The sequence below is a fragment of the Barbus barbus genome (assembly GCF_936440315.1).
Source record: "Barbus barbus genome assembly, chromosome: 31".
In the NCBI taxonomy this organism is placed as follows: domain Eukaryota; kingdom Metazoa; phylum Chordata; class Actinopteri; order Cypriniformes; family Cyprinidae; genus Barbus; species Barbus barbus.
The window spans coordinates 11,461,187-11,480,857 of NC_136759.1; the positions used below are offsets into that span (position 1 = coordinate 11,461,187).

At 36.2% G+C, this 19,671-nt stretch overlaps 1 protein-coding gene across 1 annotated transcript in view; it reads left to right on the forward strand.

Moving 5' to 3' along the window:
- The first annotated feature begins 731 nt into the window (after window positions 1–731).
- Window positions 732–19,671, forward strand: part of LOC306851337 (beta-1,3-glucosyltransferase-like) — a 116,069-nt gene continuing 97,129 nt past the window's right edge. Inside the window, exons 1-2 of the mRNA XM_079387498.1 lie at window positions 732–906; window positions 16,962–17,008. Of these exons, the coding sequence (XP_079243624.1) occupies window positions 750–906; window positions 16,962–17,008 (204 nt within the window). The 5' untranslated portion in view covers window positions 732–749. The remainder of the gene's footprint in view (window positions 907–16,961; window positions 17,009–19,671) is intronic.

The following is a 19,671-nucleotide window of genomic DNA, read 5'->3' on the forward strand; positions in this document are numbered from 1 at the left end:
GCAGGGGTTTATTATTAGTTCGACGAGACAAATGTTTACTTTTTTAAATTCTAGATATAATTGACCAGTTCAATACTTTAGTGCCAGTTCGCATAAATCTCATGATTTCTAGTTATTTTAATTGCATCGACGTGGTTCGGTCGGACAAATGCTTACTTAAAAAACTACATAATAACATTTGTTTTTAAATCGATTAGTTTGATATTTCATAACGATTGAATCGTTAATTTTGCAAGAAGGATGCTATTGTGGTTCGGAGGGACAAATATTTACTTTTTAAAAATCTAGCTACATTATAACATTGACTTACATTATTTCAGTGTCTGCTCGCATATTTCACGCGAGGAAAATACTTCATACATCTTATTAGGGTAGTCAGTTGTCGGCTATTAAAACTTAACGTTGCCTAAATTCAGTAAGATTGAAAGCTCATTGCGTTTTATGTAATTTATTGGGTTTTTGATCGAAAATGGGATGCAGCTTAACATTTTAAAGAGTTTAAGTTACTTCATGACTGAAGACTATGTATAATTGTTACGCGTCCTGTCATCTTTTGCTGTATTTCACTGAAAGTGAAAGAAGCTGTTCTGTCTGACTAAATTATCATATGTTTGTGAACTATCCCTTTAACACGCATTTTAATCGAGCTTGTTATGTTAGAGCCAAGCAGTGATGCGGTCACTAGAGGGCGCAGCTGAGTCGCGCGTTCAACAGGAAACGTCTTTGCAAAACAAAGCTGGGTAACGTTAATGATCGGCACAGTAGTGACTGTTGGCTACAGGATCAGTGCAAACACTGCTACAGCGAGCTGGCAGCCTGCGGTGCCCGCGCATCTTCCTACTATGATTTCCATAAACTCTCACAACGGATACAGTGTTGCCCGATGTTTCATGCTTTGGTCGCTTGGTAAGCATTTTTCTACTCGTCTACCAAAATGAAGTTTTTTTTTAGCTCGAGAGTCTTAGGTTAATTTCTGTTGATGTTTGTTTCATTGAGAATGGCAGCACTCTGAAACCTTTTTACTTCTTTTAGAGATGGAAAAGCATATGCCTATTTTAAATAGCTGTCACAAATGACACTTCCTTTTTCTTGTAACAGCTTTTCTGCACTCCGTCAAGTTATGATTAACAACTTAATTTGACAGTTGTATGAATTAAATTTTTAATTATGTGAAGCATGCATGGTTTTTCAAACTTAGTTGTCTAGTATACTGAATGAATGGTTGAGCTACCTTCTTGGGTAACATTTTGGGCATCATAGTTGTTATCATAGTGGTTGATTCAAAACCCAGTGAGCTGCCTGTCTAGACAGCATTTTGTGCATTGAAGGTTTGATTGATTGTGTCTCGAAACCCTACTGAGCTGCCTAGCCTGACAACATTTTTGGGCATGATATCTTGTATCTCAAAACCTAGTGAGCTGCTTGTCTTGACAACATTTTTGGGCATCATATGTGATTTACTGTGAATAAACTGCCACAGCCAGAGTATCTGGTCTTCACTGTAAATAATTCATTGAACAGACTGATGTGCAAGAGTCTGAAACACAACAGTTTAGAGTAGAAGTGTGGAAATCTGAAGTGTTTTTGGAAGAAAATGTTACTGAAACCTTCCTCTTTCCCCACCCTTGCCAGGTAAATGAGTAGCGTTACATTTTATACAGAGCACCAGTGCAGATAGAACTGTTTTAATGTATTGATCAATATGGACATTTGTGGATATTAAGGTCATAATTCAAACCTACAACCACCCGACTGCATGAATTGTGTGTTTGCAGTTGATGTAAGATTGTCTGTATGCCTACATGCCAGTCACGTAAATGCAATTCAAGTTGTCGGACTGAGCACCTCATCCGTTTCTACAGTAAAAAGCCTGTGGATACCACTAACCTAATGTGTCTACAGCTAACACCTGAACCACAGGCAAATTGTGCTCTGTGTCTAATAAGAAATATTATCAGTGGCCCTTATTTTTCTCAGTTTCGCCACTTATCAAAGTGCCTCGATTTGTTTAGATTTGCAGGGAAGAGAGTCTCTTCATTAATCATTAGGCTTTGTATGCTGAAGAATCTCAGACATAACTGTTCATGATTTTTATATGTGCACAGAAGATACACCTTGTTGTTTGAGAAAGAGACTTGTGGTTGCTAATATCTTGAGGTACTGACCTAGTTTTAGTAGTACAAGCACCTGCAGAGTTCAACAGTAAGAGCCTGCTGGTCCGGAGCACACAAGGGAGTTTCAGGTCAAAACCAACACCTGCTCTATCGGGCCAGTTTTGCATTATCTTTACATCTTACATTTGACAGTTTTGGCTATTTGTTTTTGTGTGATGTGTGAACATTGTTGTGAATTTGTCTAGTTGACCGACATGAAGTTTGGCTAAAGTTGCAAGAATTATGATTGATTTTTTTTTTAGAAAGCATCAAGAATGAGTTGAAAATTACAACCCCCCCCTTTTTTTTTTTTGGCTTAACATGCCATTGCTTTCCAGCAAAAGTGTGCTTATGAATATAGTCATAATGACATGGAGCTAATCATAGCTTATTCTAATAAAAAAAGATTAAAAATAATAAAACGGCAATTTTAAACTATTATTAATTAGTTATTTTTGTGACAAAAATGTAACATTTTAAAAATAATCTCCTGGATAGAGAAAAATACAATAAAATTTATAAATATGGAATAAAATAATAAAATTATTGCAAATTAAAATGAAAATTTTGTGACAGAAATATAACATTTAACGAAAATGTATCTTGCTAAGATTCCTATGGAAAGAAAAAATACAAGAAAAAGTATTTTATAAATATAGAAAAAAATAGCAAATTAATACCTGGTAATTCTTTGTGAAAAAAATGTAACATTTTACGAAAAAGGTCTCCCTTCTATAATAATGGAAAGAAAAAATATAAGAATTTTTAATAAATATAAAATAAAAAAAATTATTAAAAATAATAAAATTAATTTTGCAGATTAAAACTAGTGAAAACATTTTGTGATGAAATTCTAACATCAACAAAAAAATACCTTGGTAAGATTTATATGGAAAGATGAAAAAATAATTTAAAAATAGAATAGAGTAGGTTTATTTCTTGAAGGTCTTATGAAGATGTATATGTCAAGATATCAGTGCTGTCCTGCTGTATTATTTATGACGTGCAGAACAAAACTTTAAGAGATAACATATCTTTTGTGTTGTACCTGCAGGCAGAAGGAATGATCAGTCAAAGGTCAGTACGGTTTTGCTGTGAGGCACGGCTAAAAACAAAGCCATTTAAAATGTGCATCAAAGATGTTTTGTTAGTTGATGAGATATACTGCGAAAAGTAAAAAAGCTTGCAGGTGTTTTGTTAAGTCTTTCCCTCACAGATGTTCCCATAGAAGTTCTTCCGTCGCTTGAGTCTGTTTAAGCTAGCAGTTTTTAAAGATAAAAGTGCTGTTTACACCTGACAGTTAAAAAGTACTCACTGTCTGAAAAAGTGACTGTCAAATACATATCTAAAGTTATGCAGGGAGTGCAGGAATCCAGACAAACTAGGCATTTATGATGGGCAAAGAAATGCCAATGCATGCTTGTTTTTCTCCCAACTTACTAACCTGCTGTAATAGGACCGCATATCTACTTTAATACTTAAATATAAAATCATAAAACTCTACCTTATTTATTTAACTGGAAATAGTGTGTTTCATAATCTGCAGGGAAATCAAAGTTGAGCAAAATTCTGAATTTAGCCCTCATGTTTTGTTTGGGGTTTGAGAGAGAACCAATGGTCATTTTAATAGAATACATGAAGACTTCATTAGCAAAAACGGGTAAGTCCGTTTTGAACAATTTTCAAAAATCATGTTTTTTCATTGTTCATTCCAATTCATCTCAATCAAATTGCAGTTGGGTTATTTTGATTAGGTTAAAAAATAACTAAACACAATAAAACAATAAAAACACGATAACAATAAAAACATGATTTTTGAAAATAAAAAAATTGAGTTATCTGTTTTTGCAAATAAACTCTTCATACGTAACAAGTTAGTATATCAACAAGTTAATGTCTTCTGCATTTGCAAATTTAAGTTCAATTTTGGAATTTAAATGGAATTTAAAGTCTCCGTGATCCTGAAGTTTTGAAAGGTCTTTTCTTCTTATCATCTAAATGAGAGTATTTAGCAGAGTGGAGCTCAGTTTTTGCAGTGTGTACATGCCTCGTAACTAGTCAGACCCTGTTGGTGGATTTTGAGCACGCTGAATAGGCAGCAGGCAGTCAGTAAGACAGATCACTCTGATTGGCTATTCAGCATAGCAAACCAGAGCACAAAATGAAAACTGATGAAAGCGACCAAATGAAATGATTTTACATCATCTTACCTGAGCATGCATATTTTCATAACAACATGGCTGTCTAAAATGAAGAATGTAATCAATCTGATTCATATTTGAAATGGTAAGCAAGAACTGCTTTGTTTACCCTTTGTATATCTGCAGTTTCGGTTTCTCGTGACAAATACAGACTATTGCCATCTGCTTATGGACAGTTATTTCCTGTCATGCAGATGCAAATATACATTCTAGTTGGCCATTGGCTGTAGCCTTAGTAGTGTGTTCCATAGATATGTATACGGAGATGCCACATTCAGCCTCTCAAGACACCTCAGCGTGTCGTCACTCAGAAAAATGTATGCAAATTTTAGTTTTCCAAGATGCCACAACATTGCAGCGTCTGGTTGTAAAAACTGACAAGCTTTAAATTCCTAGAGAAATGGGATAATAAGCTTTTTTTTTTCTAATTCAAGTGAAGAGTAGGCTTTTCTCACTAAATGGAAGCAAGCTGAATATAGTTAGCCTTCTCTAGTTATTAATTTTATTAATACTTATTTTAGTTAAGTGCTTAAATTGTAAATATGCATTTATTAAATTATTTTATGTAGTACATTTGTATTTTGTTGTTTTTGTATAGTTATAGAAGCATATCAACCAGGTTCCAGAAGTAATCACTAAGGCTGATTAAGTGGGGGTGCTCTCTTAATGCACATTTTCACATATTTTGTCCCTTCTATTGCTATCAATATGCTGCTACTTCGAGAGTGAATCCCGCATAAATATGCAGATGTTATTCCCAAAACTTTGCAACGTGTGTGTGGGCAAAAAACAAAGTTCTACATTTTAAATGGATTGCTTAGAAAGCTCGCAAAGAGTGCTCATAACCAATAAAGCTGTCACTCTTTGTTCATCGCGATCTCACAAAGTTCTGTGAGGACCAATGAATCTCACACTGTGCAAATAATAGCCTATATAATATAGGCCTATTAACATCGTGTATGCATGTGAGACACGCTAGAACCAGTGAAGTTTTGGTCACGTAATACATGCACTTGCATTTCATACAATCAAATTTTAATTGGATATGAATTGAGCAAGAGTTTTGCTATATTAATTTTAGTATCAATGATATTTAGGGAATGTTTCTGACGCGCTGCTGATCACTAATATGAAGCAAGTGAGAGAGTGAGATTTATATTTAATGCTTTTTCTTTGGTTGAGTCAATCTGAGAGAGAGAAATAATAACATGATTTTGAATATTACTTTGACTGTTAGAATAACACTTTACAATAAAGCAACATTTGTTGCATCAATTGCGCAACTTCAGTGCTATTTTTTTTTTCTTCAAACTTCTTCAAAATGAAACCTGTTTCCGGTATGTTTTTTTTTTTTTTTTTTAGGAGACATTTAGTTTGCACTATGTGTTTGCACTGAAAAGATACGCTTTGAATATATTTTCATCTTATTACTTCAGTTAGCCTATTATTTTTTTTTCTCCAACATCAAAATGTAACCTATGTTCCCTTTAGGATTTTTGTTACAGTTTGATACAAAGGTATTAACATATGAATCTGTTTTTATTATTATTATTATTATTAATAATAATATATTTTTTTTAATTCACTTATCTTTTGAGGCTGGTTATTTGTCACCTATGGTATCGATTTAGTATCGTACCGAAGCCAAAATTATGGTATCGAGCCATCCCTAGGTGAGAATGTGTTGGTGTGTGTTTTTACATGTATTAACTCAGTATTACAGGTTTTTAAACTATGGTCACTTTTAATGTTGTGTTAGCTAACATGTTTTTCTTGTTGTGTTGTCTTAGTAAATCATCACACAGAGATATATCTACGGTTACAGAAGCACAGTTGACTTGCTGTCAAGTGCTCACAGACTGACTTTGACCATTCCAATATGGCGGAGGGCTTGTGTATAGTGGCCTGTAGAAACAGCCGCTAATGAGGCATCTATGCATATATCTATGTTGTGTTCAAGATTCTAAATTTTTAGCCCATGTGCACAAGATGTGAGATGACAACACAGTCATCTTCATTGCAGCTAGTTCTTTGTTGGTGGTTTGGTGTGTCACAATGCCTTCAGTTCTCTCCATCAGTTATTGGTTGGATAGATGTGGATGAAATGACTGGAGTCTAACATACGTCACTAGAGAGAAGTCTGCCGTTTCATTTTGATTAAAAAGTGAAACATGGATGAGACAGTAATAAAATCCATAACATGCAATTACAAAAAAAATGTATTTTCATTTCATTTTGACTTGAAACAGCAGAGACATCGTCACTGCGTGATACCTTTTTTAATAATGAAATTCTAGTCTGCTCACAACTTGTCATCGAACTGCACTTTAATCCTGTTTCGATCTTTTAAGCGATCAATATTTGTCTATTTAGAGCGCAGAAGACCCATCATAAACGTTTAACTACAAGCACTTGATGTGATTATCAGGCCTGCCGATCTCCGCTAAGTCCTTCTTGACAGCTACTTCTCTAAAGTTTTCCTTTTTTTTTATACTGACAGGTCATCAGAAAAACCTTTTCTCCATGTTAGCCACCCGCTAACAAAGTGAGATTGTGAAGTGATGTGAAAGATGAGCAGAGGTACTTTTATTCAAGAGATGTCACGCTCCCTTCAGGTCATATTAGCTTCATAGAGCCATGAATGTTTGTGTGTTTTAAAAGCATCCACTCATCCACTTTGAATGAAATGTCACGAGAGAAGTTCAGGCTTAATATCAGCCATAATTTAAAAGGGATCTGTGATTGATTTATGTTTTCGATTAGATTTTATGTAGTGCCCCTGCTGTTTGTGGTCCTAATCATCATCGCAGCAGGGTCTAGTACTCAGCAAGAGGGAATTAATACACGCCGGCTGAATGCAGAAGCAGCAAACAGTCTATAGCATTCAATGTTATCATTTACTGTCAGGAACATCATTCAAGTGGCAGTGGTTTGCAAGTCTCCTAACTAATACATGTCGTTAATATAATTCTCTCAGAACAGCTTTGAGTGCTCCTCTGAGTGTCCGTTTGATAAATATCAGTGCGCCTTTGTGATTTATGGAGGGAGTAATGACTAATAACTCACTTTGTTTGTTTTACACTTGTGTATTGCTGACTCTCTTTATGCATTCCCTCTTTTGATTAACAGTTGTAGGTTCATTATCAAGTTGCAGAGTATATGGAGTACAGCAAATTACTTCTTGTACACTCTGAATGTGTAATTAATAATAAATAAAAAAAATTAATATTATCACGTAATTTGCACACCTCGCAACTTACTGAGGCAATAACCATGATGCGCATGAAATGCTGTGAAAACCTGGCAACGAAAAGACCTTCAGGCAGAAAATGGCACGCATGCATGAACAATAAATTTGGCTTCCGGAAGCAAACCAAAGTGACTGCTCTCATTGTGGCTCTGAGACTTTGGAATCCCATTTCCTCCACAGGGAAAAGCCAATACTGAGGACAATGGTTGAGTTTTAAATAAGTGCCAGTTACAATTCTGATTCAGGCAAACAGTGACTGATTGGGAAACTGGAAACGTCTGGAGGTGTGGTTGAGGAAGCGAGACAAATTAATGCATTTCTTGACGAAGTTCAAACATCTCCCTGTCTGCCTTCCACAGCAAAGTAATGTAAATTCCTGTACTTTCAAAGTACATTTTGAGTTTGAGGATGAACTTTCTTCTTGACTGTTGAGGAAGTATGGTACGTAGGTATGCAAATGTGTATATGAATACATTCCTGAACATATTGTGTCTGAAATGTTGGCATTGCCTGTTCTTTGATCAGTAGCATACTAAGGATGGATGGTACCATCATTATCATCCGGTTATAAAATTAGTTAATTAAAATGAATTCTAACTGTCAGTATTGCTTTTTTTAACATTTAGATTGCCTCACTAAATATTCACTCAAATGTATTCTTTAAAAACACTTATAATTCAATAATACTGTTAAATGTAGTCTTTAGCAAATCTTAAAATATGAATATCAGTTTTTCATACTGTACATTTATAATTAATTCATAACACTACATTTATAACATGTCTTAAATTCTTAATTTAAGTATAGAATTTTAAAATCTGTCATTTATTGTTAATGATTTTTAATACTATTATTATTTATTACTGCTGCTACTACTACTGTACAACTTTATTAATTTATAAATAGATAATAAACAATAAAACATTTGTAAATGAAGGAGGGAGGAGTAGGTTAGTGCAAGTTGTTTCCACTTTTACAAGGGAAAAAAACAAATAAAAACACAAGCGATCATCCCGGCGCCTCACGCGCAGTTAAACATAGCCTGACTCCACAACGCAGCCTGTTCATGTCCTAATAAAATACAGTCAGCCAAAAATATTGAAGAAACATGAAAAAATATTTTATTTCCCCTCACTCCACAACAAATCATTTAAATTTAACGGTAGAAAGAACTCTGAACAAAGCAAGAATAAAAATATAAGAAGCTAACAAGCCAAAACGAATTAATTTAACCTTTTGAACTTCCCGTTCCAATATGTAAAACAAAATGTGCTTGGCATAGACTAATATTATGGGGTTATGGTGGTGAAGCTGAAAGGCATGGACTACAGGCTATTTAAACTGAACAGTGCACTGTAAAATAAATTAATAATAATCATGTAAACATAGGCTAGCCTGCTAACACCAAATTAAGATAAGTATGTTTGAGAGGTAACTCGTCTTTTTCTTACCATGTATAAAATAATTTTAGAGACAATTTAATAATATGAATATGATTTAATGCACTAATGAACTACAGGGAAACAGTGCTTTAATGTGAGCAACACCATGAACGCAGATGCTGCCTATAGGCTAATTCTGTCATGTGACACCACATTTATTTGTGTTAAAGCCCCTTTTCTCGACAAAAAGTGTTCCCAAACAAATTTTTGCGAAATTTGAAGTATCGATATGGAATTTATGCGCTAAAGTTAAACGGAAAAAGCTTTTGTCGACACATGAGAAATTGAATCGATAATTGGCATTTCCATCAGCTATATCGTAAATATTTTAAAGCGCTAAATATTTTTCCTTGGATGGAAACCTGGTTATTCAAGAAGCATGTTTTCTTTGAGCAGGTAAAATTAAAGGTTTCAATAAGGAGGTTCAACCAACTCTGAGTTTAAACTTGAACTCTGAGTTGAGCTACCGTGAGATGGGAAACTCAGAGTTTTCGGTTTCAGGACGGCTGAATTGTGTTAGTTCATTCAACTCTGAGTACATTGACTCTGAGTTTAGCGCGTGCACCACAACTATGAAAAGTCATGATCAGTGGAGCTTCGAAATTACGATTCGCCATGACAACTGCACCCGACAAAAAGAAGTCTACATACTTCAGAGTCCATGCATAACTTTACTTCTTAATAACTGTTAATAACTTAATAACTGTTATAATATCAGAGGTGAAAACTGTAAATTATTGAACTAATATTAACTACTGACATGTACTCCGTCGACAGCACGAAAACAAAGGCACCCAAAAAGGGGGGAGAACCTACACCAGCACCACTGACAGTTGAAGAAGATATGGTCAAGTATTTGAAGAACTTTAGAATCCAAAAGTAAAAAGATTAACCGTTTTTTTTCTTTTTTTGTATTAGTAGGAAATAAAGATGACCAAATAAATTTTGAATAATTAGTTTATTTAACAGCTGTGGTTACGGCATGTCGTAGCTACTACCCCTCAATCTGGCATCCTTCCATTCCATACAGCAATCAGTTTCATTTTCAGAAGGTGTGATGGTGGAGATATGCATCCAACCACACTGGAAATCCTGAAGGAAATTATGATTATTGGGTTACTTCCAGAGGTCACAGAAAGATGTTATCAATTGAACGTCATTTATCAGATTAGCCTCATTTAAACACATTTTTACACCACTGACTTACAGTCCTGTCAAACTCCTCTTTGACGGATTTGTTCCCAGGAAAAAATTCTCAGAATGAGTGTGAGAGGGATGCACACTTTCCTTAAAATCTGCATACAGCGGACTTATAATGTGCTCTGCATCTCCGTTGTTCCAATAGCTGCTCGCATTAAATTCAAGGCATTGATGTTTGCCTACAGAACCACCACTGGCTCTGCACCCCTTTACCTAAATTCATTACTTCAGACTTATGTGCCCTCTAGAAGCTTGTGTTCTGCAAGTCAATGACGCATTATTGTGCCATCCCAAAGAGGCACAAAATCACTTTCACAGACTTTTTCATTAACTGTTCCCATCCGGTGGAGTGACCTGCCCAATTCAATCCGAGCAGCTGAAACGGCTAAAAACACAACAATCTCTTCCATCTTTATTTGACCGTCTAACTCTAGCACTCTCTATTCTAATTTTATTTTATCTATCTGCCTTCTTTTTATAAAAAAAAAACAAAAAAAAAAACACACACGTATTTGACCCTCTATCAATTGCATATTTTATTCTCTAACTGCTAGCTTTTCTTGGTTTCTTTTTTCTATATTCTATCTACTCGTTTTCTTTAAAAAAGAGAGAAAACTTCCTACGTGTACTGCGTTAGGCTAACCAAGACTTGTAATAGCACTTGCATGTTGTTGCTCTTTTGTTGGTTTTGATTGCTTCTATTGTCCTTACGTATTTGTAAGTCGCTTTGGATAAAAGCATCTCCTAAATGACTAAATTTAAATGTTTTAAAGTGCATTTTTCTTATTTTGCTAATTATCTGCCAAAGGGGTAAGAAATTAAAAATATTCTTGTTTCCGTTTGCATTAAGATTATTTTTCTTACCCTATGGTGGACAATTTTACATGTGTTTTTTTTTACGTAAAATGCACTTAAGGAAAATCTCCCAGGAAACAAGACTAAATATCTTAGACCATTTTTCATCTAGGCCTATAGAAAATTTTATTTTTAGATATTTGTACTTGAAATAAGACAAAAATAGTCAATTTTGCAGCGTGAATGAATGAATGAGGTATTTAAACATCCCTAACAATTTAAAAAGGAGGAGTAGATGGAAAGAAACTCTGGGTTTACCAAAGAAAAACTGCTCCCGACCAGGTTAGTTTCACAGAGTAAGTTTACCACGGTGACTGACTGAGTACAAGTTACATCTCTTTCAGAAATGGGCTTGTCTTACCCAGCTTTCTTGGGCTTGACAAACCTTCCATTTTGAAACGGAAAACTTACTCCTTTCTGAAACGGGCCCCAGTTCATATATCTGACTGCTTGTATTTATTGACAAAATTCTATACATGTGAAGTAAAATTGAAAATTGAGGATTCAGTGCTTCGTCAATGCATGCATGATGCATCGTGATATTGAATGGAACCAAATCGATGCCATGATAATCGTAATCAAACCGAACCGTTAGACCAGTGTAGGTTCACACCCCTATCATCACAAGCAGCTTTTAAACACAAATATATAGAGGGTGCACAGTGCTAAATCATTCACACAAATGCTAAATACCATCATGGTAGCACACATGAAACTGATATAATGCAATAAACATTAATTTAACAACATTAGATGTAAAATACAACCTTAATCTTCATACGCTATAAGAAAAAAAACTAAGAAACATTCTTCTTTCTACATTATTTCAACAACAACAACAACAAAAAAAAAACATCACATTTGAAATGTAACAGGGAATTCTGGGAATGTCAATTTACGTTTATTCACTGTAAATTATACGTTATTTTTAGTGCTGTCAATCCATTAAAACATTTGATCGTGTTAATCACAGTCCTGGACTGTGATTAATCACAATTAATCGCAAATTTAAAATACTGGGATTTACCTGTAAATGTGTTGAAATAAAGAAATGCATGACAAACTATTTAAGGAAACAGAAGGAAATTTCACATCTCCGCAAAGTATGAGACATAATCCTTCTTCTTCTTCTTTTTTTTTTTTTTTCAGCCATTATCAGCCTTTATATTGGCAATAAAATGTTTACCAAGCCACATCGCTTCAATCCCAGTATACATTTACCCAACTACTATCAAAAGTATTTCTAAATAAATACAAAACATTTTCTTGTGACCTTACATGAAGTATTATGACAAAATGCATTAGAATTGAACTTGTTGGAACAGGTGCATTAGAGCTAACATTAGCATCATGCTACATAAGACAATTTATGAGATTAATATTACACTTTTACTCAGAACTCACTTTAAACCACCATTGAGTGTTTGTAATAACTTACTTTTGCAATCACGTGTATATACCTATACATATATATTGTCTCTGGCCTCGACTCATCCTGCCCACTGATATGCTGAAAATGCCATGGCCCTTTATGATTCAGCCACTGTGGAAAAAGAGCAGCAATGATGTTCAGGGCAGAGCAAATCCATCCACCCATGGGTTATTTATTATTAATGGCTTACATTTTGTAAGAAAGAGAGAAAGTGGCTGCTTAAAGGGTTCTGGAGATCATTTTAAAACATTTGCAAATGTGTTTTGTAGGCTGTAAAAGCGATTAATCGCATCCAAAATAAAAGTTTGTTATTACATGTGTGTGTGTGTGTGTGTGTATGTATGTGTATATATATATATATATATATATATATATATATGCACTCACAGTCACTTGTATGTATATATTTAAAAAATACATGCAATATGTGTATGTATATATACAGGTGCTGGTCATAAAATTAGAATATCATGAAAAAGTTTATTTATTTCAGTAATACCGTTCAAAAAGTTAAACTTGTATATTAAATTCATTCAATACACACGGACTGATATATTTCAAATGTTTATTTCCTTTAATTTTGATGATTATAACTGACAACTAATGAAAGTCCCAAATTCAGTATCTCAGAAAATTAGAATATCAATTAAGACCAATGCAAAAAAAAATGATTTTTAGAAATGTTGGCCAACTGAAAAGTATGGGCATGTACAGCACTCAATATTTATTTGGGGCTCCTTTGGCCTGGATTACTGCAGCAATGCGGCGTGGCATGGAGTCGATCAGTCTGTGGCACTGCTCAGGTGTTATGAGAGCCCATGTTGCTCTGATAGTGGCCTTCGGCTCTTCTGAATTGTTGGGTCTGGCATATTGCATCTTCCTCTTCACAATACCCCATAGGTTTTTTTTATGGGGTTTAGGTCAGGCGAGTTTGCTGGCCAATCAAGAACAGGGATACCATGGTCCTTAAACCAGGTACTGGTAGCTTTGGCAGTGTGGGCAGGTGCCAAGTCCTGTTGGAAAATGAAATCTGCATCTCCATAAAGTTGGTCAGCAGCAGGAAGCATGAAGTGCTCTAAAACTTCCTGGTCGACGGCTGCGTTGACCTTGGACCTCAGAAAACACAATGGACCAACACCAGCAGATGACATGGCACCCCAAACCATCAATGAGTGGATCATCAGTGGAAACTTTACACTGGACCTCAAGCAACGTGGATTATGTGCCTCTCCTCTCTTCCTCCAGACTCTGGGACCTTGATTTCCAAAAGAAATGCTAAATTTACTTTCATCAGATAACATAACTTTGGACCACTCAGCAGCAGTCCAGTCCTTTTTGTCTTTAGCCCAGGCAAGACGCTTCTGACGCTGTCTCTTGTTCAAGAGTGGCTTGACACAAGGAATGCGACAGCTGAAACCCATGTCTTGCATACGTCTGTGCGTGGTGGTTCTTGAAGCACTGACTCCAGCTGCAGTCCACTCTTTGTGAATCTCCCCCACATTTTTGAATGGGTTTTGTTTCACAATCCTCTCCAGGGTGCGGTTATCCCTATTGCTTGTACACTTTTTCTACCACATCTTGTCCTTCCCTTCACCTCTCTATTAATGTGCTTGGACACAGAGCTCTGTGAACAGCCAGCCTCTTTAGCAATGACCTTTTGTGTCTTGCCCTCCTTGTGCAAGGTGTCAATGGTCGTCTTTTGGACAACTGTCAAGTCAGCAGTCTTCCCCATGATTGTGTAGCCTACAGAACTAGACTGAGAGACCATTTAAAGGCTTTTGCAGGTGTTTTGAGTTAATTAGCTGATTAGAGTGTGGCACCAGGTGTCTTCAATATTGAACATTTTCACAATATTCTAATTTTCTGAGATACTGAATTTGGGACTTTAATTAGTTGTCAGTTATAATCATCAAAATTAAAGGAAATAAACATTTGAAATATGTCTGTGTGTAATGAATGAATCTAATATACAAGTTTCACTTTTTGAATGGTATTACTGAAATAAATCAACTTTTTCATGATATTCTAATTTTATGACCAGCACCTGTATATATATTGTGGCGGGAGGAGCAAACGACTGACACAGTGGGCGTGGCGTCAGGCCTCAGAGAGGTTTTTATTAAACAATAATCAAAATAAAGTGTCCAAAGGGGGTAAAAAGTGTCCAAAATAAACGGGGTATCTGGTGTCCTCGTCGTGCTACGGGCTTATGAAGGAGGGCAGTGTTCGGGAAGGAAGGGTCCAGGTAAGGGGCGGAGTCTGGTGGCCGCACGCGCTCCCCTCTCGGGACCGGGGCGCGTGGGTTGGCGGCTTCTTCTGAGTGGCATCATCCATCCTTTGCCCGGTGCTTCCGGGGGATAGAACGGCCCGGCATCCTAGCCCGTCAGCCGTCAAACGGGTGCGGAATTCCATCCATACTCTACGGGTCCGGCAGCTCACGTCTCCGGTGGTGTGGGAATCCCTCAACGCTCCCTTCCTGGACCCACGAGGACACCAGCGTGCATGCATGGGGAAGAGACCGGTCTCTCGAGGAGAGGCGCGCTCGGCATTTAAACAGCGGCGGTGATGAGGCTCTATTCCCATCAGGTGCGCCTCATCACACGCCGCCAGCCCTGGCTGTTCAGCGCCCCTCCTCTCTCACACACCCACTCCCGTCGGGAGCCTGCTGAAGGGCGGCGAATACGGGACGGGGTGGTGATGATAATAAGGGGGGAGGCAGCCGACTCGTCACAATATATATATATATATATATATGTATGTATGTGTGTGTGTGTGTGTGTGTGTATTTATTTATTTATATATATATATATATATAATAATATTTATTTATTTATTTATTTAAAAAAAAAAGTACTATCCCACACATTTGAATGGTAATATGACAACAAATGAAAATAATTATAGCAACTGAAACATGCATAAAATTGCTGATATTATAATAGACAAAACACATGTATACACTGTGCAAGAAATGGCTCATGCGAAGCATTTAAAAAAAGAAATATAAGCTAAAGTGCTGCACAGGGACTTTAATAGATACTTTTAAGCTCTGTTCATTCACATTAAACATCCAAACAAACGAAGTAAATTATTTGGCCTTTTCAGTGGCCCGTGAAAAGGAGAAAAGTTTAGGCGAGCATATTGGATTATTCCCTGAACTCGCTTGGCAGCAAAGCCGTGTGCAAACAGTGTGACATTACATATAAAATACAAAGGCAAATACACACCTATACATTGTTATTAATATCATTTGTTCAGCAACATTATTTTCAAGCCCACATGACTAATTATATCCTCAGAGCCACTTGCGCTCTTTGAGTCTAATGAGCTCACATAATCATGTTACATTTACACATGACCTTTTGATTCCCCTCGTTTGTGATATTGCTCAATGTTTCCTCATCTCAAAGTTAACTTGGAATTTTAATGCTGCCAAGTCTAGATTTCTTTACACTTATCTCTATGGCTATGTTTGCCAGTCATCTTCTTTTAACAAGTGTTAGATATTAGTTGTCATCGCTGTCCACATTAATGAATTTAAAGATGCTTTCACTTAAATAGCGACATTTTCAGCACAGAACCATTTGTTTATGCATATTTAATGTATTCAGCATAACACCAGGCCAAGAAACACAACTTATTTGTTGCCGCTTACTTTGGGATTTTGGCACCATTTGTTTATATGAAAAACTCTGAACCTAATTCGTAATGCTGAATTTTTTCTGCAGGCTTCTCAAGAGTTTTTTTGGACATCTACAAAGAACTGGACTCCATAAATAATTTAGTTACAAGCATACAGGGCCAGGAGTAAAGAAGCAATGTAAAATTCAAACCAACTATTGGCTCAGTGGTGTAAACCTCAGCTTCATTAAAGAGTTATATAAAAGATTTCACAGGTTGAGGAGCAAATGCCTTTTAACCTTCATACGAGTTCATCTGGATTTTTAATGCACACCCTCACGGCTCTGCTCTTATAATGTCACCCGGGGAGCGGATAAGTAAAAGGAGCAATTACGAACTGATCCAAGGACATATTCTCAGAAACCGAAGCTCATTCCTAATGATTTCACTGGCACCAAAAGTCATCTCTGCAACTGCCGTTATGATGCTCAATATCGATTTCGAGGCTCCTCGCAAAAAGACTCTCTTCTCAGGATCAATGGAAATGTAATTTGAGAGAAGCTTCTCCTGCTCTAATGAAAAACTTAGCAAAATACATGTGGTGCAGACAGAATTCTCTAACGCCTGGTACAGATTAAAGGAGAAGAGATTCTCCTCTAATCAGCTGGCTTTTAACTCCCTCTTCTTAAAGAAGCACGTAACATTTACATTAGAAAAACATGGGCTTTTAGACTTGCAGTTCTGTCAGCATGTTAATGGAGCCCTGATTGTTGTGATCTGATGTTTTCTGTTTGATTTCTTCTCCAGTGCCCCTCATCACTGCAAAGGGAAATGATGTGGAGAGTCCAACAAAGGTAAGGGCTGATGCATGTTGTGTATCAGAGTATGACAGCAGTTTGATTTTAAATTGTATATCTGTAATATCCCCTAGTCTTTTTTTGTATGCTTGCCTCAAGACCAATCACTGCTTGTACAAGTGTTGTTTATCCAGCACTATGAATGCAGACTTACCATTACACCCCTAATAAATGTAATATACACTTGCCTGGAGGAAAAAAAGTTGCCATTTGGATTTAAATAAGCAAATACTGAAGGATGAAATACTAGGATTGTATAGTTGTTGCAGTGATTAATGTGTTTCTGGCATGTTGTTTGTTTTGCAACAGTTGTGTAACCCTAGCTGTTGCAGGGTCTAGCTTTTCATTCCTCAAACAACCATGTTGGAAGACGTACCCATATACATATTGAATGATGAAAATGTCAAGATTCATTGAACTCATGCTACTGTTGTTCTATGCTCTACTGGAACAGCCTAAAGCAAATTATATAGCCACCTAAAAAGCAGTAGTTATTGGTCAAATCATCTATATGCGTTGTAGTGATGTTCAATTACTGTAGTTCAGATTCTGTAGTTGAACAGGTTGCAGAAATTTAATTTATCAGTTATCTCCCTAAACATAGCCTACTGTTTATTATCGGTTATCATTAGTTGCCAAGAAGTGCATCCCTGAATTAATTTAATCTCTGCATTTTAATCAATACTTGTTGCTTATTTGGTAGAACATCTATCTTCAAATTGTCAGGCTTTGTCATTGTCTTGCAATAAGCATTGCACTGAGTTTGTCTAACCATAAGGGACTTTGACAGGGGCCTTCACAGCTGAAATGCTGAGAGAATGATCGTCGCCGCAAGTAACGCTCATCTCTTTATTGCATCAGCCGTTTCTGCTTTCCCCGATAGGTTTCATGGTTAATGCATTCGTTTTCCGCTGTAGCTTTTGTTGAGTTTTAAGCAGAAATGCCACTAACATTCTGGGTCAGGAGAGGGAATGAGGGACAGAGAGGAGAAGAAAGAGAAGATGAGTGCATTGGAACTGGTGGAAAGGTAGATGTGATATGCTTGTGTTTAGATCTTGACCTGGGGTCAGATGTGTTTGTATGTCTTGGGTTTTTAGTCATTTTTTCCCTTTTCATTTTGTTCTCTTTTTTTCAAGCAGGTGAAATTAAAAGTGAATGGTTTTCAGGCAGATGGAGAGTAGAAGAAACAGACATGAAATAGTTGAGAAGCTTCTCTTGATTTGCACAGCAGTGGGATGACAGGATGGACAATTGTTCAGGCCCTCCTACGGTTAAATCAATGCTCTTCAAAGACAGCACATCCTCGAGCTCATGGGGTGAGAGGATTGACTGGTTGAAATCAAGGATCCAAATGAATGGTGCTGCTGCTGTCATTGAAGTTGAACTTTTTCTGCCTTTTCAGTGTGTTTGATTAGGGTCGATTTGAACATAAATTACATGATGCTGAAATTTTTTAATTAATTCACAATTAAATGCACATATCAATATTTGCTAAGAAATAATTCAGTGATTAGAAAGGATTAGAGAGAGATTCAAAAAAAGAAATGGAGGTCAGGTGTTGTGCTTTGTTTCCATTGAAAATAAGAATCATGAAGGTTAGTTGAGCATTCTTTCTTTAGCATCTTGGCAAATATGTTGAATTTTTACGACTGTGTGTGAAGTTTCAAGCCGTTCATCTTTGTCGAATCTGTTTTATTCCATTCATTCAGGAGATATGATTATATAGATTAGTTAATTTTAGCACTTTTAAAATATAAATAAAATTAGTCATTCTAAATTAAAATGTTAAAAGGATAGTTCACCCAAAAATAAAAATTCTGTCATTAATTTCTCTCCCTCATGTCGTTCCAAATCCGTAAGACCTTCGTTCATATTCAGAACACAAATTAACATATTTTTGATGAAATACGAGAGCTTTCTGACCCTGCATAGACAGCAATGCAATTACCACATTCAAGGTCCAGAAAGGTAGTAAAGACATTGTTAAAATAGTCCATGTGACATCAGTCGTTCAACTGCAGTTTTCTGAAGCTACAAGAATACTTTTTGTGCGCAAAGAAAACAAAAACAATGACTTTATTCAACAATTTCTTCTCTTCCGTGTCGGTCTTCGGCATGTGTTCACGAGAGGACTACAGCGCATGCTTGTGGTGATACTGACGCAGGAGCTAGCGTTCTTACGTAGAACGTGCATCTCACTTAGTTCATTGTCTGTATGTTCTGGTTTGAATAAGTAAGGCTGCGCAAAAAATTGCAAGAAATCTTCAGATATGTTTCCGAAGATTGTTGATTATGCGCGGCAGAAATTGACACGGAAGAGAAGAAAATTAGTACAGTTATTTTTGTTTTCTTTACACAAGTATTTTCATAGCTGTATAACCTTAAAGTTGAAAAATAAAAAATAATTAGTTGTGCTAAATTAACATGTTAAATGGACAATAGTGTTATCCGTGGGGATAGTTCACTAGAGTTTTTCCTCTTTTCCTCGCTTTTAAATAGCTTGTAAATGCATGTGCACATTTGTGATCCTGGACCACAAAACTTAAGTGTTCAAAAAGTCTTAAGGGTCAATTTTTCGAAATTGAGATTTATACATCATCTGGAATCTGAGGGTGCAAAAAAAATCTAAATATTGAGAAAATCGCCTTTAAAGCTGTCCA